We start from the raw sequence: 21,311 nt of genomic DNA, 5'->3' as shown, positions 1-21,311 counted from the left end.
GGTCTCAGTTAAAATTTTATCTCTGTCCAGAGGTATTCTCTGATTAATCCAAAATGGCCTACTAGTTATTCAGTACCTCAGACTCTTGCTTGTTTTCTTAGTGTTACCTGACTTATTATTATTTGCCTGGTTACCCATCCTTGGGTCTCACTCTATGTTGCAGATTCTGTGAGGGAAAGATCTGTGTCTGTTCTCTGCTGCTTGCAGTGCTTAGCACAGTGTCTGGCATATAGTAGCTACTTAAGAAGTATTTATTGAGTGAGTGAATGAGAATGAACATTTCCATAATTTCCTTCTAAATACATGGTGGTGAGGACGAATATAGCAATACACATGATAGCATCTTTGAAGGCATGAAAGATTATTGGAAGCTCTTTCACTTCTTAATTCCAGAGGCTTTTGCAAGGAATGTAATCAGATTTTGACAAGTGTTTGAGAAGTGTTTTAAGTTTGGGGGTAATTGAATTCTTATTTCCAGACTTAATGTAGTTAACATTTTAACCTCCATGTTTCATTTAGCATAGCTGTAGAAAATTTTACTTAATTAGCCTCCTAAATGAGGAAAATTGTCTGAAAATAGGAAAATGTATTTCAACAAATATTTTGTCCCAAAATACAAGCACAGCTGTATTTAATTAGGCTCCATCTCGAGTCTTACAGTGTACTTGAATTCTGTCTCCCTTTCAGCCTCTGTCCTTCCCACCCTTTTCTTCGTCCTCTCCCTTGTCCTCCGCTTCCATGACTTTTATTACTTTTTTTGAAGTTATAAACATAAGTAAATTATTTAGAAGTTAAGAAAAACCACTGGAAATAGAGCTGTAGGTTTCTGATGTTATCCTTAATTATAGTGTAAGAATAAAATAGTTTGGGCCAGATTCTTATAGTAACATACTGTGAGTCACTCTCTGATGTTGTCCAAGATGGAGATTTGAATTGAAATCCCACTGAATTGACTAGTTGGGTTAATCTACACAGCGATTCGCAACCCTGATCATACATTGGAATCACCTGGATGCTCTTAAAAACCACTGATGCCCAGGCCACTCTCCTAGAGATTCTGATTTAATTGGTCTGGGTTCCACACATTGGTATTTTCAATAATCTTCTTAGGTGATTCTTATATGCAAGCAGGGTTAATAGTGATCTACAATTTTGCTGCTCAAACTGTGATCACTGGACTAGCTGCATCTGTATCACCTAGAGGCAGGTTACACGCGCAGAATCTCAGCCCCTACCCCAGAATTACCCAATCAGGATCTTCACTTAAATAGGATCTCCAGATGAAGTGAGAAGCACTCATCCACAATTTCCACTGGCTTTGTTGAAAAAAACAAATCAACTGAACTTGGGGTTAAGTCTGTACACTTATGCTCCCAAACATGATTCTCATGCTAATGAAGAGGTAGGTGTTACCAAACCTGTTTATGTCAGTTGTATTTGTCTTGCAATTGTAATATTGAATTGCTGTAAGTAATATATAATATATAAATCAGTGAAATATGAATGTGAAAAGAAATGTTTTCTTTAAATAAAAATTGAGTTGAGTGTTTTGAAAAAAGCTGCTAAACTCAAACTACTAAAAAATATACTCTTCAATTAGATGTCAGTAAGACAACTGTAAAATATTGTGGAATAGGATTAGAATGATCCCTCTTTAGATTGCTTGGCAAGGATCTTAGTCCACTTAAAAAAATTAGAAATTATAGATAGTCCTGTTTTATTTATATAACCAAGTATGCAATGAAGCACAATCAAAGAATCTATACTAAAGAAATATGTTGTACTTCAAAACCTTGGGTTTGTGTTTTAAATTACAATGTTTAGGGTACTTATGTATTGTTGTCTGTGACTTCTCACGTTAACTGATTTCTTTCAAACAATGGACCAAATAACTATCCAAATAACATAGGGTAAAAAGGCTTCTACTGAATATCTGTGTGACTGTCCTATTTGAATATTAATTGTATTATTCTCTTTCCGAGGGTTTTTTTTTTTTTGGTTGTTGTTGTCGTTGTTTTTGTCTGCATAGCAAAATAGTTTTCAAGCTTAGCTGTGTCTGGACAGCTTTTAAAAATAAAGAGGCCTTGGGGCACCTGGGTGGCTCTGTCGGTTGAGTGTCCGACTTCGGCTCAGGTCATGATCTCACAGCTCGTGAGTTCGAGCCCTGCGTCGGGCTCTGTGCTGACAGCTCAGAGCCTGGAGCCTGCTTCTGCTTCTGTGTCTCCCTCTCTCTCTGCCCCTAACCCACTCGCATTCTGTCTCTGTGTCTGTCAAAAATAAATAAACATTAAAAAAAATAAAATAAAGAGGCCAGGTCCTACACTTAGAGATTATTTGTAATCTGGCATGCAGCTGGGGCATAGAGTTTTAATGTTCTTCAAGTGATTTTAATATGCATCCACAGTTGATAACTGTTGGCCTAACAGGTTGGGAGCATATAAATTGGTTATAAAATCAATTTATAATAAATCAGTTCCAGCTTATATAGGTATCCTGAGTAGATGTCCATTAGGATCTGGGTACTAAGTATATTATTATGATTATTATTCTATTTTATTCTCTGAATGTATCATGAGTACTCTTACCCTGACTTAAATCATATTAAAACATTTCAGTGCTGATTTTTGCATGCTTCTCCACTGAGAAGCATTTCCAGTTATGCTCTTATAAGACATTGTTCTCCCTTTCTGTTCCCACACTACCTCAGAGTTGCATGGACTTACTTGTGCCTGTGCTCATCTGTTTCCCATCCTTGGCTTAATGCAGCTGGGAGACAGGAAGGCATCTGCCTAGTACAGCCCTTGGCAGACAGTAGGTTACCATAAATCCTCCTTTCCACCAGGTGTTGCCTTTCTTGCTACAAAACTCTTTCTGAAAATATTTTGTTTCTCTAGTTTAGCATTTTGTTGCTTTCTGCTTTCCTTTCTCCTGCTCCATCTCAAGTATACTTTTAAATGTTTCTGTCCTCTGCTGCTTCCTCTACTCCCTCCTTCTTCCTCATTGTGCTGCCTCTTCTGCATTTCTGGTACATGGAGTTGGCTCCCTTTAACCTTGAGTTTCTCCTATTCCCTTGGCTCATATTCTTCACATTATGGAAGGAGTTATTAATACACCTCTCAGAAAACTGCGTTTAAAATATGTCCTCCTTAAAGAGCTACCCCCCTCAACACTTTGCCTCTTTGTTTTGTGTGTACACAAGAGGTTAAGACTGCACAGTCCCTGTTTCAGGGCCTTTACTCGTAATCTCTTAATTGAGCACAGATGTGTGGTTTATATGAAAAGGGTCCTGCTTTACAACACACAAGGCATTTATGTTCAACATCTCCTCACTATAATATTGAAACAACATGTATCTCAAAGGTGTCAGTCATCTGGAAAAAATGTTTTCCGAAAGTTAAACCAAAGATTAGGTGTTCAAGTTTTTTTTTTTTTTTTTTTTTTTATTTTATTATTTTTGGGACAGAGAGAGACAGAGCATGAACGGGGGAGGGGCAGAGAGAGAGGGAGACACAGAATCGGAAACAGGCTCCAGGCTCTGAGCCATCAGCCCAGAGCCCGACGCGGGGCTCGAACTCACGGACCGCGAGATCGTGACCTGGCTGAAGTCGGACGCTTAACCAACTGCGCCACCCAGGCGCCCCTAGGTGTTCAAGTTTTGACTGAGTTCACTGGATGTTTGGTGGTAAGGAAAGATACACAGAAGGACTGTCAGATGAATTCTAGTCCTGGCTTTGAAACTGACAATGTGTGAACTTTTCCTTATTATAGTTTACATTATGTTTTCTTTGTAAAGTGATAAAACCTGTTGCCTCATGTGTATTCATGCTGTCATTTTCACAGTTTGCGTGTACTGATGCAAATTCTGTATTTTTCTCCAAGTTTTACCTCTGCTCATTACATTTATTTTTCTTATCCCCAGAAAACTAAATGAATTGATTACAGTGTCTTTTTAAAAGACTCCATTGTATGGTATTTAAGCCAGGATCAAGAGTAAGGCTACCTAAATGAAATGAAGTTCAGAATATATGTCACTTGCAATTTAAATTGGTAAAATTAAATTAGAGAAGAAAGCACTGACTCCTTCCTTCCAGCTCTACACTTGGCCTTTTTCTACTATCTTCAAATATCCCATTCTTGTTTTCCCAGTATATAGCCCTGTAACCCAAAGGCTGATTTGGACAGGGTGCTAGAATTTTTGCTTTTGTTCTATTCTGGTAGTTATTTTTATCCTTTGCCTCCTAACCCCTCACTACTGCTAGATTTATGGTGTTTCAGGGTCGTTCTCTTTTTGGAAGAATAGGCTACTGACCTAAATTAAGGCCCCCTAGGAGAAACGCTCTCTGATCCTTTAGAAGCCCAAGGACATGATATATATAAAACGGGACAGGAGGGTTGCATGACTACTCTCAGGATCTCATTTCCTAAACTCTAATATTAGTTTTGCAAACAACTAAATTCCCAAACAATTAATGAGATTTAGTTAAAGGAAGCGATCATGTATAATTAATGAATTTGTGAATTATTTAAACCCTCTGAAATTCTGATCGTCTTAAATAGCATTGGCTCCTAAAAATTGGCTTTATGGAGAGGAAGGAGAAGTTCTGTCATCAAAGTGTCCACTCTGACTTCGGTCACACATGTTACCTGGCATTCTTCACGTTAATAAGTTACTGCTCTGGCAGGAGCCAGCTGTTCTTTCATTGGCTGGCAGGCAGAGCTGCTCTCCTTTCAGACGCTTCAGCTCCGTTGCAGTGGAAAGCAAGCTGCCATTTCACAAAAAGGGCAAAATACTTCTGTGAGACTCGATTTATAGAATATGAGAAAGAGGCAAAATCAAAGGATAAGGCCAAATGTAAAGAGAAGTGTGAAGATCAAAGAGGTCCAATGCACTTGTTTTCAGGCTTTTCATCAAACAGTAAGCTGGAAGAGAACTTACCAAGAAATTCAACAAACCCGTAGAGTTTATTATGCAAGGCCAGTGCCGGGTGCTGAATAAGATCCAAAGACAAATAAGACACTGTCCCTGTCCTCATGTAGGAAAGATTAAAAAAAGTGTGTAACTAACTAGAACAGAAAAGGAAAAGTGTGTTCAGTGCTCTAATAGAGATTTAAGCATTGTAGAAGAGGGAAAAATTAATTTTAGCAGTCAGTGCTCAAGACTTTCATTACAACCCTATTGTTAAGAAAGGACCCCAAGTGAGTCCAGATTACAAAAAGAAGATTGTGGGCTGGAGAAATGCAGCATGGCTGATTGGAGTCTTTGAAGAATACTGAAACATGTTTACATTTTATTTTTGCTTGACTCCATAGAACCTTAGCCTGCCTTGTGAATGCATTTATGGTACATTCTTTTTAAATAGCTATAGTAAAAATACAAATATACATAATTATAGTTAATGAGATATTTTCCCATCCAGCAGCTTTGATTTGTATATCACCAACAAATAACTATCATGTTGGCCCAGAATAGATAACTGGCATTGTACATGGGATGTTTCAGAGTCCTCCCAGAGGAGATCAAGATTTCAAAGAAAACCTTATAAAAAACCACTACTTTATACAACTCTGCCCTGAATAGACAGCTTAAACAATCTAAAGACCGCTGATACCTGGTGTTTTCAAAGAGAAGTTTAAAGAAATCAGAAGTCTCATTTCTCATCTAAGTGAATTATGCTGGTTTTCTTCTTGGTATCTGTAACTTTTATTTTTTTTTTTATATTTTTATTTTTTTAATGTTTATTTATTTTTGAGACAGAGAGAGACAGAGCATGAATGGGGGAGGGTCAGAGACAGAGGGAGACACAGAATCTGAAGCAGGCTCCAGGCTCTGAGCTGTCAGCACAGAGCCCGACGTGGGGCTCGAACTCACGGACCATGAGATCATGACCTGAGCCGAAGTCGGACGCTTAACCGACTGAGCCACCCAGGCGCCCCTTTTTGTTTTGTTTTGTTTTTTAATTTTTTTTTGTAACTTTTATTTTGTATTGGATCATTTTTAAAGGTGTTGATACCAACTGGGAATTTTAAAGTAGACTCCTATATGTCAATCTAGTAACAAAAAGGAAAAGCTAAATAAATAGTGAGCAAGGAAATATTTAGAAGTGAAATATGATATATTCTTTCAGTTTTTATATTCTAAAATATTTTTAAGATTTTTTTATGTTTATTTTTGAAACAGAGAGAGACAGAGCACAAATAGGGGAGGGGCAGAGAGAGAGAGAGAGACAGAGAGAGACAGAAACACACAGAGTCTGAAGGAGGCTTCAGGCTCTGAGCCGTCAGCACAGAGCCCAACGTGGGGCTCGAACTCAGAAACTGCAAGATCATGACCTGAGCCGAAATCGGACGCTTAACCAACTGAGCCACCCAGGTGCCCCTATTCTAAAATATATTTTAGGTAAATTTGGATCATTTTTTCTACAGAGGTTGGCAGAAGTTGATTTTAATCTCATTAGAGGGATCTGCATTTTCTCTCTGCATTAATGACCAGTAAATCGGGATTTTAATGTGTGACTTAGGACTTTTAGAGTTTTATTGGCTTCTTTCACTTATCCATTTCTCAATCTGTTTCATAAAACTTGTGTTCACTTTTTGCAACTAATGACTTTCAAATTTGCATCTGTACTAGTTCTTGTCTTCCTGTTTCTTTTCAATTGTTAAAATGGGGGGAAAATGAAGTGAAAATAATTCACTTTAATTGCTTTTGCAGATTCTCTCATAAGTACAGTGCTAGTAATTATGTAATTAGTAATGTTTAATATAGCCTTGGTAAAACATGTGTACCATTTGTTATATCATTCTCTTGACTTTCCTCAAGTTCTAATTAATGTCCCCACCTATGGCTGAATAGGCAGTGCGTGGGATAATTCTGGGTGACATAATTCACATAAGCCATGATATGAATGCTGTCCCCTTGGAGTTATGCAAACAGCAGCATATACCAGGGTCACAGCAAATATGCATTTGAAATTGGTTAATATTAATAACTTAAGAGTAGTTGCAGTGTTTTCATGGGGGCCTAGCTTCTTAGTCTGCAAGGTGATAGGCCTATATGAATGAATGAATATCCATCTTCCTCCAAACTTCTGATCTTAAAAATATGCATGTAATATACACAATAAAGCACTTAGCATAGATATTTGAAAAATGTAGCCTTATTGATAAAATTCTACTTGAAGCTGGTAAATAATTCGGAACGTAAGAATCCAGAGTTATGTCACAAGAACCTTAATGCTATATGTGTATACACACACACACACACACACACCCCAAAGCCAGGAAAGAATGAAGTCTCTGATTTGAACCCGTGAATGCAATTGAATTAAAGAAATCAATGCAGCAAAATGATCATTCCTTTGTTGTTTTATGGAAGTGGTTTCTATTACTTCATGCTCTATTGGGGAAGAGTAAGCAGCCAGATACAGTTCAGTTAGGAATTCTAGAGATGTTTTCTTTTTTCTTTTCTTTTCTTTTCTTTTTTCTTTTTTTCTTTCTTTTCTTTTTTCTTTTTTTTTTTTTTTTTTTTTTACAGTATTGTGGTAGCCACAGTGATTATGATCCCCAAAGCTCTGTCTCTAATGCTTGCAGGGGCTGGCCTTGGTCAAAATCCAGGCATAGCCCTCATCTGCTTTCCCACCTCTCTTTTGACACTTGATTTCTCCAGAGCTTACTTAGTTCCTTCATCTTGCCTTCTGCTTGCCTGTGGACCTCATTTTGAGAAGCTACCTCATTTTTCCTTAAAGTGGATCTGCATTTTTTTCAAATGTCTCTATTTTTCTCTTCAAATTTATTTGCTCTCTGTTCCACTCTCTAATGCTTTTCTAAGCAAGCTACCCTTGTAAATAAGACCTCTTCATGGTTGAAAGTGAATTAATATGATAGCCACGTGTGCTGGTTGTTGGTCATTCCCGGGTGCCTCATTATCCCACTTCCATTCCCTCTCCTTCCCTGCCCTACTCTGTGCCCCAGGAGCCTGCTGCATTGCCTTGGTATCCTTGCCAATAGGCTTTGGATAGGCTTTGCCAATGGGATGCACTGGCAGGAAATTAGAGGGCAGGAGGAGAGAGAGTTGGCCACATTTCTTCCCTGTTCCTTCCCTGCACGAGGCAGCATTTCTGGCAATAGCTGTGTCTCTCTTGATTATGGTTCCCTCTAGGCATCTCTTCCCCATAACGCTGACCCAGACTAGGCTCCAGTAAAACCCAGTCCCTGCCCTTGTTCCTCAGCCCTATGGTGGTGATAACTTCCCGCTATTGCCAGTCTTGAGTCCTTCACCAGCCCATTTGTTTCCTTTTGTCCTCTTGCAGAAGTTCACCACTCAGTCTCCTGTGTTTACATATAACTTGTGAATTTCTCAATTATAGGACTTCAATTTGTCTTTTATTATAGTTAGCTGTGGATGAGTCTGTCTGCCCTACTGAATAGTAAGGGCATGCATCATGTCTCATTCCTCTCTGAGTTTTAGTTACCTAGCGGACTGCCTGGCATACACTAAGAGCTCAGTACATATCTGTTAAATGTATTAATAAATTAATATGACTTTTACTCCTTCAGCTTATTCCTAAGTCCCAGAGACTTCCTCATGGCTTTTCCAGGATTCCTTGAAGTAGTTTTAGGAAATATTATAAAATTTCTAAGTTTCTTAACATTTTTCCGCTAAAGAACACGGGGAAATATATATACCATGATGGCCTTACTAGGTAAGGCCACAGCAACTGATCGATAAAGAAGGCAAAAATCACTCACTTTGGGTTCTCCCTAAGCCAAGTTCACCCTGTTTGTGCTCGTTGCTTGAAAGGAAATGAAGCAATTGTGATCTCATTCATTATTGGGCTTTCTCCCTTTGCCAGGCTCCATTTGGTGCCCTATTGTCCCACAAGGTGCCTATTTGAGTCTTTTGAATTAAGAGTTTACAACAGAAGCTGCATCTGCTCTACACGAATATTAAATTATCATAAGACTTTGTATACAGAGAACTTACCCTTGTGTTTTTTACAGTTTCCTTTCCCTTCTGTTCTAAGACTTGGAATATCATTTTTTTTCCCAACATACCCTTGGACTTGAATAGGCTGCAGTTATCAAGTCATATAATAAAATAGGCTTAGAAACCTTCAAATGGCAAGTACGTAATAGAAGTAAGGAGGTTTTATTTTTTCTTGTGATCATACAAAATGTGGTACTTATTAAGTATCATTGCACACACACTAGGTCAGAACTTGGTGTTTTGAGGTTACTGGGTCTCATAAGAAAAAAAGCACAGTTAAAAATTATATGTTGAACAGATATATCTTACAGTCAATCAGGTTCTGTAAGTAAATGCACATGCTATTTTAATTCATAATATGACAGATAGTATACAACTGACACCTCTCTAGTTTCATTTTGAATTTTCCTAAGTGTGTAAGCTTTAGCCAGTCTTTAAGTCACATAATTTATGCAAGTAAGTTATATTCTTTTCTAGCATGCTCCAAAAATTCAAAATCAATTCACTGGTGGTATATATTATGTAGTGAAATTATGTAGTGAAATATATTATGTAGTGAAAAGCTGAGTAAGGGGATCAGTTGAAGATAGCATTTTAACAACACAAATGCTTTCCATTAAATGTGCACCTTCTAAATAATTGGTTAAGTTTTCACTGAAGATGTAGGTTGCTTTACATTTTAAATTAGTATTTGTACAACCATGTATATATTTAATATTAATAAAATTTATCTAATTTCTTTGTTACCAATTATAGGCAACTTGGTACTCTTTTACAATAATGATGCAAAAATCATATTTATTAAAGCAAAGTGCTAAAATAACTTGATACTTTTAAAGGTTATAGGGATATGTGAATTATGAAGAGAGACTTTCTTCAAATTCACGCAAAGGAATTAAAAGAAAATGTACACATCTGTTTTGTAAAGTCTGTATAGTTAAAATTAAAAATTGGATTTAATAAACAAGACCAACAAACTGCTGGAATCTTTTCTTATCAGATGATCCATTCCACTGGTCTTCTTCTAGAATTTATGGAGCTCCATAGCATCCACAGTATCGAGTGCCCTATCAAAAAAGAAAAAAGAAAAGAAAAGAAAAACAATATATAATTGCAAAAACAAAAGTTAGTTCAGAGTCTGATAAAGGGGTTTAAGCCACAGGAGGATTCTGAAAGTTTGGTTTCATTAGCTCCAGGGTAGCTGTCTCTAGGTGATGAATTAACATAACTGGTATGAAACCTTCATTTCAAAACAAGCAATTTCTGTTGACGAAATGTTTATATGAATTGAAAGTATTTTGGAAGTCTCAAAAATTTGGTAATTTCTATGTATTTTCACTAATTACAATTTTTTTCCTATTGAATCTGAAGTTCTAGTAACATTTTAGCTAACTGTGATGGAAACAAAGCAGACCTAGATTAAGATTTTTCAGCATCCTAAGTAGGGTGCCCTAACCTACGTACATTTACAAATTAAATAGTGCTAACCCATAAAATATAAAACTTAATGTACATGCAGAAGTTAAAATAGCTGCCTTTAAAAGTTTATTTTAGAATTCTGTGATGGTATATAAAAAATGCGCTTTTCTCATATTTGTATTTTGCCATGATTTGTAGCTGCTTCAAGCACCTGCTTGATATCCCCTAAGCGGAGCATCATCTAGCAGGCATGAGTCAACTCTCGTGTTTTCAGAGTCTACTTCTGACTTGTCATTGTCCTTATCTTTTTGTTCCTTATTTTACTCTCTGAACTTAATGGACATAACAATAACTGGATCCTACATATGCCTTATGTTTAGATTGAATTTAGGTTTTTGGTCATTCAGCCACTTTGAAAAGGCTTAAGACCATGTGAAATATGATATGAACACCTCCCAACTATTTTTCCAAAAGAAAAATTAAAAATAAATATATATGTATTTTTTATTCCAAAGCAATATGCCAGTTTCAAGGACGGACCTACTTTGAAGGAGAAAGAAATACAGTTTATTCCTCTTCTGGAGTGTGTGTTCTCTATGAATGTAAGGTAAGGAAACTCCTCTTTATTATGTAAACTCAGTGAATATTTCTGCAGAACCTCACCCTTGTAATATCTTGAAAACCTCTAAGGCAAAGAAAAAAATTAAGATAATAATTATAATTCAAATAGAAATTCTCATTATTTTTGCAAACATATAAATGAATGGCTGTAAAATAATTTCCCCAGTAAACAAAACATGCTGTTTTGTCCAATTAACGTTTTATGAAGTTGTCTTATTTTTCCAAATTCAAACTCCCTCCTGTGAAGAAAATGTAGATAAAGTTAGACTCAGCCTGTTGTCACTCATGGTTTTTGACCCATGTGGCAAATATCACTTAGTTGAGTGGAAAATCATAAAAATTACCTAATTAAAATTAGCTTTGGATGCAGATAAGACTGATATTGTTCTTAATCCCTTTGGTAAGAATATTTTAAGTGATTAGAAGGGGAATTCTTTATAAATTTACTGCCGTGGTCTTAAGTATGCTTCTGAAGCAAATGTCATTCTTTTTATCACTGCTGCTTGACCTACTATCTGAAAAAGTAAATAGGGTTTCATAAAACTTTTCATTTTTGCTTTTTTATAATGTTATATTTCTTGACATAAGGTTATATTTCAAGCGATATTCCAGCTGAAGGAAACTGCATATACAGTATCTGCCTTAGGGTTCCCTTTACATTTGATCCTTAATTTTTTTCTTTAAATGCTTCCTGTACATGTTTTTTGGGGGTGATTTAGTATGCACAGATTATCTAGAAAATGAAGATACTGTTGGCACCACTGATAAACTGTGAGCATGTATATGATTATTCAGTGTTAGGGAAAGGAAAATCCTAAGAATTTTGCCAAGATAAATTGAAAGAAGCCAGCTATATACTTCATGCATCTTAGGTTAGAAGTCCTCTGGGATAAGCAAGGAGGAAACATAAAAGAGGCAAGACTGTGACAGATTTGATTTCCAGAATGAGAGGTCTGATTTCTTCATTCCCATTATAATGTACTTTAGCCACTTCTTTTGGCTTTAAGCTGGCTTTCCTGTAGTGTATAGGTCCCCATCTTAAAGACAAGGGAGCTAAGGTATATGGACATTGACATGAAGTACTGATCCTGTATGTCTTTTTTTTTTTAACTTTTTAAGTTTATTTATTTATTTTGAGAGAGGGAGAGAGAGAGAGAGAGGGAGAGAGAAAGAGAGAGAGAGAGAGAGAGAGAGAGAGAGAGAGAGAACAAAGAAGGGGCAGAGAGAGAGAGAGAGAATCCCAAACATGCTCCATGCTGCCAGTGCAGAGCCTGACGTTGGGCTTCAACCCACTAACTGTGAGATCATGACATGAGCCGATGTCGAGTCAGACACTTAACCGACTGAGCCATCCAGGCACCCCAACCCTGTATTTTAAGATGGATTTTCCCCTGTTAGCATCCCTACACCCAACACTGTTTTGAGTGAAGTAGGTCCCACTATAAATACAAGGATTGGAAGACTTTGAGATCTAGTAATTCCAAATAAAGAAAAGGGAATTGGAGAAAAGTTACTTCAAGGAAAGTAGAAAACGTTTCTCTGCTGGTTTCTACTGGTAAATTCTAACTTTGAAACATCAGCTCTAAATTTAAAAATCTTGAGGCATTTGAAACTTCTCAATGTGTGTGTGTGTGTGTGCGTGCGTGTGTGTGTATTCTTTTCATCTGATCACTGTGTTTTATAATACTGATAATTATGGCTTAGAAAGTTACTGAAATTGTTGCCAATTTGATTTTAAGATAGCTATAAAATGATTTCATTTAAATTGGGTTATTGAGAAGTCTGTATATAAACAACTCTGGAAATGCCTATACTCTGAATGTAAATACTGAGTGAATGGACAAATGTTACCTTTAAAAAAATTTTTTTAACATTTATTCATTTTTGATAGAGACAGAGTGAGATCAGGGGAGGGGCAGAGAGAGAGGGAGACACAGAATCCGAAGCAGGCTCCAGGCTCTGAGCTGTCAGCACAGAGCCCAACGCGGGGCTCGAACCCACGAACCGTGAGATCATGACCTGAGCCAAAGTCAGGCGCTTAACCAACTGAGCCACCCATGCACCCTAAATGTTACCTTTTATTTGCTCAAACAAAAGGCATCATTCCCTACCCTCTAATGTTGTGCTGTCCAATAGAAATATATAAGCCACAAATAATCATTTTTATTAGGCTAATTTTTCTATATTTAACCCCATATATCCAAAATATTAGCATTTAATATGTAATCAAAATTATTAATGAAATACTGCACATTATTTTGTCATACTAATCCTTCAAATCTTGTATTTTATGTTTACAGTATTCAAGAGCTCCATGTAGCTAGTGGCTATTGATTGTACAACACAGCTGTACCAGATTATCATGTTTCTGCAGTCCTTGACTAAACTCTTTAGACTAAGAACTTCCATTGTTTCTTCTCTCCCTTTGGGCCCTGTAGTTTCTGTATTTATACCTTTACATAATTGACAGCTCTCTCAAGCTTTTGTTTTTGGGGCTGTCAAGGTTAGTCCTTGATTGTTCCTGTATTTTCAGTTTTGTGGCCTTGAAAGTATATCCTGGGGGTCTATGACTTTAATAGTTAATCCCAGAAAACATTATGGTTCTGAAAATAAGATTCCCAAAGTGGACATTATTGTCAAACCAAAGGAAGACTAGCATTTGACACCTCTGTATACATGTCTCCTACTACTTTCTCTTCTTTGTAAGTGTAGTTGACATGTACTATCATATTAGTTTCAGGTATGTAACATAGTGATTTGACAATTATATACACTATGAAATGTTCACCATGATAAGTGTAGTTATCATCTGTCCCCATACAATGTTATTACAATATTATTGACTGTATTCCTTATGCTGTATTTTTCACCCATGCGACTTATTTATGTTATAACTAGAAATTTGTACCTCTTAATCTCCTTTAACTATTTTGCCCATCCCCTGACCCCCTCTGTTCTAGCAACCATCAGTTTGTTTTCTGTATTACTCTATTTCTGTTTTCGTTTATTTTGTTTTTAGGTTCCACGTGTGAGTGAAATCATATGGTATTTGTCTCTTCCGTCTGACGTTTCACTTAGCACCATATTCTCTAGGTCCGACCATGTTGTCATGAATGGCAAGATTTCATTCTTTTTTATGGCTAAGTAATATTCCATTGTCTGTCTGTCTGTCTCACATCTTCTTTATCCATTCATCTATCAATGTACACTTATGTTGCTTCCATATTTTGACTATTGTAAATAATGCTGCAGTAAGCATCAGAGTGCATATGTCTTTTTGAATTAGTGTTTTTGGTTTTTTTTGAGGAAAAAAACCCAGAGGTAGAATTACAGGGTTGTATGGTCTGGCCATTTTCTTAATAGGATCATTTTCAAATCATTATAATCTCTTTTTTATAGATACTACAGGAAGAGGAGATGTTCAAATGAGTACTTCTTCTGTAAGAGTAGTACTTAATAGAAATGACATCTAAAAATCTAACTAAGCTTTTGAACAGTATTAAAATGGAAGCCTACAAGTTCCAACAGTTATTTTATTACTTATATGCTGCTATAGTTGATGACTATATCTCTTTGTTCTTAAGAGATAGGAGGTTGACAGTACAGAAGCCAACCAAATTCTGCCTTCTTTTTCTCTATACCACAATCGCCTGTGAGAATCTCTTCATAACAGTTTGGAAAACTTTGAAAGAGGATATTGAAACGGCTCAGTTTTTACTTTTGATTTATTTATTTTTCACAGTGAGCTTCTGATCTAATTTAAGCTGTATTTGTACCACAGTTGTCATCTGGATGTGCAAATGTGTTGTAAAACTAAAAGAATTTTTCAGGATTCCCTAGATGTTTGACAAATTGTTTATATGGCTACAATGTAGTATGCTCCTATTCCAAGAGCTGCTTATCCATTTTAAAGGATTTCCAATTACAATTTAATGTTAATTTGTGAGTGAGCCTGTGACCTGTGCAAAGTTGTCAGGAGGAAAATTTTACTCCTGTGTAAGCAGAGTCCTCTAAGATGCTGGACCTGGGAACTTCTTAGTAAGTCCTAATCCAGAAGTTTCAAACATTTATTCTCTGTGTCTAATAGGACCAAACCATGAAGCTGGTTGAAAGTTCAGGCTGTCCTGCTTTGGATTGTCCAGAGTCTCATCAGATTACCTTGTCTCATAGCTGTTGCAAAGTTTGTAAAGGTAAGACATTTTTGTAAAGTAAGATCCATGAGCATGAGTCATTGTTGGAATCAAGTTTAACTGACATGAAATAAAAATTTTTATAAGCAAGTTATTTCCAAAGAATAACAGTATTTCCTTAAATTATTTCCCAATTTAGTAGACAGTAGGTAGTCACAGAATATTTATTATGATTATTGAATTAAAATCAAGGTGTTTCCATACATCTTTGCTATGTGTCTTATACCTATCTCAGGTTCTGGGTCTTTGAATTTCTCTCTGTGTGCTGGTTCTGAGTCAGCGTGACACTGCTGGAGAAATTGACACAACGGGGCTGAGCTATTTTATTAGTCTTCTTTTTCCTTTCTTTCTCTTTTTTCTTTTTGTTTTTCAGTTGGTTGTTTTTTTTTTTTTTTTTTTTTTGGTTTACTCTTTCTCTTTTGTTTATTTTTGTAATTGACTTTGCATAACTTTTTAAAGGTGTTTATTTTGAGATAGAAAGTGAGTATACAGGTGTAAGCAGGGGAGGGGCAGAGAGAAAGGGAGAGACAGAATCCCAAGCGGGCTTTGGACTGTTCAGCACAGAGTCCGACACAGGGCTCAAACTCACGAACTGTGAGATCATGACCTGAGCCAAAATCAAGAGTTAGACGTTTAACCAACTGAGCCACCCAGGCATCCCACTCATGGACACCTATGCTCCTCAAAAGTGTGAGGCCATCAGACATGCATTGCTCATTCTGTGTTGCCTCTGTGGTGATAAGCCTAGGACCAATAAGTAGAAAGGGCTTAGATTTTCAGTTAACTATAAAGAAAAAAGTAAAATTTGATCTATTCATACATGCAGTGGGTTGCCTCAGGAGGCAGTGAGTTTCCCATCACTAACTTAATATTCTATGCTAAGTTCTAAAACTTGGTATTTTATTGTAGATTCAAAAATTAAACTAAAAGATTGGTGATGTGCAGTTCTTTAAGATCCTTACCAGTAGCAAGATTATATGTGCCTTTCTGTACATGTCTTCCTTGATTTATGATGTGGCTATGTGTCTGTAACCCCATAAGTTGAAAATATTGTTGTCAAAAACGCATTTGAATACATCTCACCTATTGAATATCATAGGTTAGCCTCGCTTATAGTCAGTGTCCTCAAAACACTGAAAGGCATACCTCATTTTATTATGCTTCACTTTATTGTACTTTGTAGATATTGTGTTTTTATAAATTGAAGTTTGTGGCTACCCAATGTCTAGTGAGTCTATTGGCTCTATTTTTCCAACAGCATTTGCTCTCTTTATGTTTGTGTCACATTTTGGTAGATCTCACAATATCTCAAATTTTTTCATTATTATATTTATTATGGTGATCTGTGATCAGTGATTACAACTTGCTGAAAGCTCAGAAGATGGCTAGCATTTTTCAGCAATGGGGCATTTAAAAATTAAGATACGTACATTTTTTAGACATAATTCTATTGCATAATTAATAGACTACAATATAGTGTAAATATAACTTTTCTATGCACGAGGAAACCAAGAATTTACTTGACTTGCTTTATTGAGATTTTTGCTATATTGAGGTGGCCTGGAACTGAACCCACAGTATCTCTGAGGTATGCCTGTACATTAACTTACAGCTGGGAAAAATCCTCTAATACCAAACCTGTTGTATAATAAACTGTTGAATATCTCATGTAACTTATTGAAAGCTGTAATGGAAGTGAAAACACAATGGCTGTATGGATACAAGATGGTTGTATCAGTGGTTTGCCCTTGTGATTACATGACTGACTTGGAGCTGTCATTCACTGGCCCTACTAGCCTCATGAGTGAGGATTGTACCATTTATCATTAGCCCAGGAAAAGATCAAAATTCAAAATTCAAAGTACAGTTTCTACTGGATGTATATCACTTTTGCTCATTATAAAGTTGAAAACTTACAAACCAAACCATCCTAAGTCGGGTCTGTCTGTATTTTATTGAAATTATCATTTGTGAATCTCTCTCCTTTATTAGACTATGCACCATGAGAACAGGGCTAGCTCTTAATATTCACCTCTATATCCTTAACACCTAGTATGACACCTGGGATGTTGTAGATGCTCATAATTGATATAGTTGGTACTGTATAGGGTACTGCCCTGTATGACCTATTAGCTCTTTTTGAATAATGGCTTTTATGATGATGCAAAGGAAAGTTTAAGTGGGGGGGGGGGGGGGGGAGAAAAAGAAAAAGAAACTATAAAACATGTACCATTATATTTCTTTTATACCTTGTCTATTAAAAGCAGACATAATATCCCTGTCCCATTTTTTAAATTTTATTTTTATTTATTTTGAGAGACAAAGAGCAAGTGGGAGATGGGCAGAGAGAGAGAGGGAGAGAGAGAACCCCAAGTAGGCCCCATACTGTCAGCACAGAACACGATGTGAAGCTCAATCTCATGAACCTTGAAATCATGACCTGAGCTGAAACCAAGAGTTGGACACTCAACCCACTGAGCCACCCAGGCCCCCATCTTTAACAGAGTGGTGCAGTTTTGTTTTGTTTTGTTTTGTTTTGTTTTGTTTTGTTTTGTTTTCCTTTTAGCTCTTTCATCCATTCATTCATTTAAGAGTTTTAAAGTCTCAGTTCTGTGAAAGGCTATTTGGGCATTTCAAAGTGGTTTAAGACTTCGTCTGCCAAGTATTGGTCCACTTTCAAGTTTTCAAAACAGCTCTCAGCAGCTAAGGAACACTACTAAAAAAGATTATATCAAGTAGATAGAAAGGCCATTTCAGTTTTCATCTTCACATTGCCTGAGCCAGCATCTTGAACAGAGCATGTGTGGAACTTGATATGAATCAAGAATGCACATGGGGCTCCTGTGTGGCTCAGTTGGTTAAGCAACCGACTTAAGCTCAGGTCATGATCTCACAGTTCGTGAGTTTGAGCCCCATGTCAGGCTCTGTGCTGACAGCCTGCTTCAGATTCTGTGTCTCCCTCTCTCCCTCTCTGTCCCCCTCCTGCTCACTCTCTGTCTGTCTCTCTCTCTCAAACATTAAAAAAAATTAAAAAAAAAAAAAAAGAATGCACATTCCACTCATTTGATTTGGGAGCTGGACACACCCTGCAGCCTGACTAGTTTCTTTGGCAACCAAAGGCAGACTAAACCAGTGCTTCTCAAGTTTCAGTGTGCATCAGATGACATGGGGATCTTATTAAAATGTAGACCCTACTTCAGTGGGTCTGGCTCGGAGCCAAAAACACCTGTGTGTCTAATAAGCTCCCAGATGATACTGATATTACTGGTCAGTGAGACTACATTTGGAGTTGCTAGCTATTCCTGCATGCTAAATTGCCCCAAAGCTCGGTGGTTTAAAACAATAGCTATTATTTTATATTCTGCAATATTGTGTGTCAGGCATTTAGGCAGGTGATTCTTTTGAAACATGGTGTTAACTCGGGTCACTCAGCTAGGCTGGGCTAGAAGGTTTAAGATGGCCTCACTATACTCACTATACGCTAAGCATCTCAGTAGGGATGACAGGAAGACTGGGTACATCTGAAACCCTCTCCTTCTGCATGTAATCTCAGGACTTCTTAAATGGTGGTTTGGAGCTCTTAAAGACTAGGTCTGGAACTGACACAGCATCACTTCCACCATATTCCTCTGGTCGAAAGAGTTATAAGCCAGCCCAGAATCAAGAGGGGTGAGGGTAAGAGACCCCATCATGATAAGAGTGTTAAAAATTTGTGGCCATCTTTAATCCCCTGGAAGTATCCAGGAGCTACTTAGAGATTTGAGAGGTAAACAGCCTCTCAAGAGGTCTAGAAATTAGACAAGGTTGGCTAGGACAAGATTTGAGTGAGTAGCTGAGATAAGGCCTTTCAGATATCAAAAGAAGCCTTGATCACATCCATTTGTTTTTAACAGAGCCCTGATATATTGCAAAAAACAAGTTAAGAAATGGAAATGCTAGCTACAAAAATTGTGTTATATTTAAATTGTTTATAGTTTTAAAAATTAATGTGTTTACACAACACACTCAAAATACAGTGATGAAATATACTGTGACCAACACCTCCTCCCCCTGAGATTCTAATATAATTGATCGGAAATGGAACCATGGTATCACCATTAAAACAAAACAAAACAACAACAACAAACACCTCTCCTATTAATTTTTTTTTTTTTTTTTTTTTTTTTTTTTTTTTTTTTTTACACAGCCATGATTGAGAACTACTAGCTTACATAATGCTGGAACTAAAATTGGACAAGTTGGTTCTTCTTGAAACATTAAGCACCATTTATAATAAAGATTGCTTTAATTTCTGATTTCAAATATATAGAATAAACAAATGCGTTTCCTGGCATTCTCTGACTTTTAAACTAGAAAAAAGTCAGGTTCTTAAGGCTTAGATTTTGAGTTAACACCTACTCATATGTTGTGACAAATGTATTTGTAATATAATTGGCCTCCAGTTTCCAGGCCTGTCTGCCTAGTGCTAAGGATGCTGCGTTCACATCTGAAAAAAGTCAGTTTTGCAATAGCGGTCACTAAATATTCCCTGGGGGCAGAGCATGAGATGAAAGTGTTGGCCTTTCCACCAGAGGCTCAGCCAGTGCCAGAAACGAAGCTGTGCACCTAAATAAGACCCCAGATCTCTAGGCACCAAATCCAATCCAACCAAGACTGTTTTTTGGTACTCTGCAACTGGGGATCTTATGTCGTAGTAGCTCAGGAGCAGTGTAGCAGGACTGGTCTTTTCACTTCTTTCATGTTTGAGAGCCTCTTCAAGGTTACAGCGAATTACAACATGACAGAGACTTGGTGATACAGTGAGGACTCTGACTCAGAAAGATACAGAAATTATATTATAGAATTTTTGTATCTGCATCTCTTCCTTTTTCCTCCTCTCTTGGCAACACCTTTCTCTGTTTGCAATACCAGTAAGTTCTCCTCCCTGGCTGCCCCACTTTGATTTAGCATTTACTTCATCAAGTCCTATAAGTAGTAGGGACATCTATATGTAGAAGGTTCAGTGGGTATAGATTTTCTCCCAACTTCTGGATAATACAGTTTCCCACATTATTCAATTATACCTTCATGATTCTTGTTGTATATGTATTACCAATAACATAATTTAGTTAATTTTCTTATATCTACTGTTAGTCACTCATTTTTCAAAAATTTAACTTCATTCCAAACAATGGTATCCATAAAATAATGGTATTATTTGTTAGATTCACATATTTTTAATACACACTAAAAGAAATCCATTGCAAGTAGTGCTTTTTAAAAAGTATACATCTATGCACATGAAACATAATTTTGGAAAAATCACTATTATCCATAATCCTGCAAATAATATCTAAATAAGTTAGTAATCTTTTAGGTGTAAGTAATAAAACACCCAATCCAACTGATGTAGGCAAGAAATGGAAAATATGGCTCCTATGAGAAGCTTTTTACAGCTCTGCAATCCTGCTCCTTTGCCTAGGTGGATCTGTTTGTCTCTTCTGAAGTGGCTTTATTTTCAGGCTTCCTGCGTTTTCAGCTAGACCACTGATATTCTTATGCTCGCATCATTATGATACTGGAGTAGGTGAAAGAAAAACTTAGTATCTTCAGGAGTTGAACAAAAGTCCCATAATTGAGTTTTAATCATCTTCATTAGCCTGAACTGGGTCATGTGCCCAGACATGAAGGAACTAATGTGTCCAGGTCAGTGGGATGCATTGATTATCCTGAGGGGCGGTACAGTCCATCTTCCTGTCGGCACATGGGCTAACAATAGGGGTGAATGGTTCATCCAAACCAACCATGTGGGCTGTTTTTTTCCCCCCACAAAAAGAAGAAATAGACCTAGTGGACAAAAACCACCTCAAAGTTTATTATCTTTCTCCTGATTATTATGTATAACCTTTTATGTATATTATTCTTACTCATAATCTTTTGTATTCACCCTTTCCTATTCAACCAGTTGTAGAGAAATGCATATTAATATTTTATAGAAAGATCTATACTTACCAAAAAACAGAGGACTTCATGTAAATTTGAAAAACTTATAAAAGGAATAGAAAACTTGGTAGCTTTGAGGTTTAAGTCCAAAGTGGGAAATAAAAGCTAGATTGTAT

At 36.8% G+C, this 21,311-nt stretch overlaps 1 protein-coding gene across 3 annotated transcripts in view; it reads left to right on the top strand.

The window, feature by feature from the left end:
- NELL2 (neural EGFL like 2) overlaps positions 1-21,311 on the top strand; it is a 329,888-nt gene that overhangs the window by 125,491 nt on the left and 183,086 nt on the right. For all 3 annotated transcript variants that reach the window (XM_045462596.1, XM_045462598.1, XM_045462597.1), the window contains 2 exons: positions 10,918-11,009; positions 15,111-15,213. In XM_045462596.1, the coding sequence (XP_045318552.1) occupies positions 10,918-11,009; positions 15,111-15,213 (195 nt within the window). The remainder of the gene's footprint in view (positions 1-10,917; positions 11,010-15,110; positions 15,214-21,311) is intronic.

This window comes from Leopardus geoffroyi, chromosome B4, assembly GCF_018350155.1.
Source record: "Leopardus geoffroyi isolate Oge1 chromosome B4, O.geoffroyi_Oge1_pat1.0, whole genome shotgun sequence".
Lineage (NCBI taxonomy): Eukaryota > Metazoa > Chordata > Mammalia > Carnivora > Felidae > Leopardus > Leopardus geoffroyi.
The sequence above is the reverse complement of the archived record's forward strand: the minus strand, read 5'-3'. Positions and strand labels throughout refer to the sequence as shown.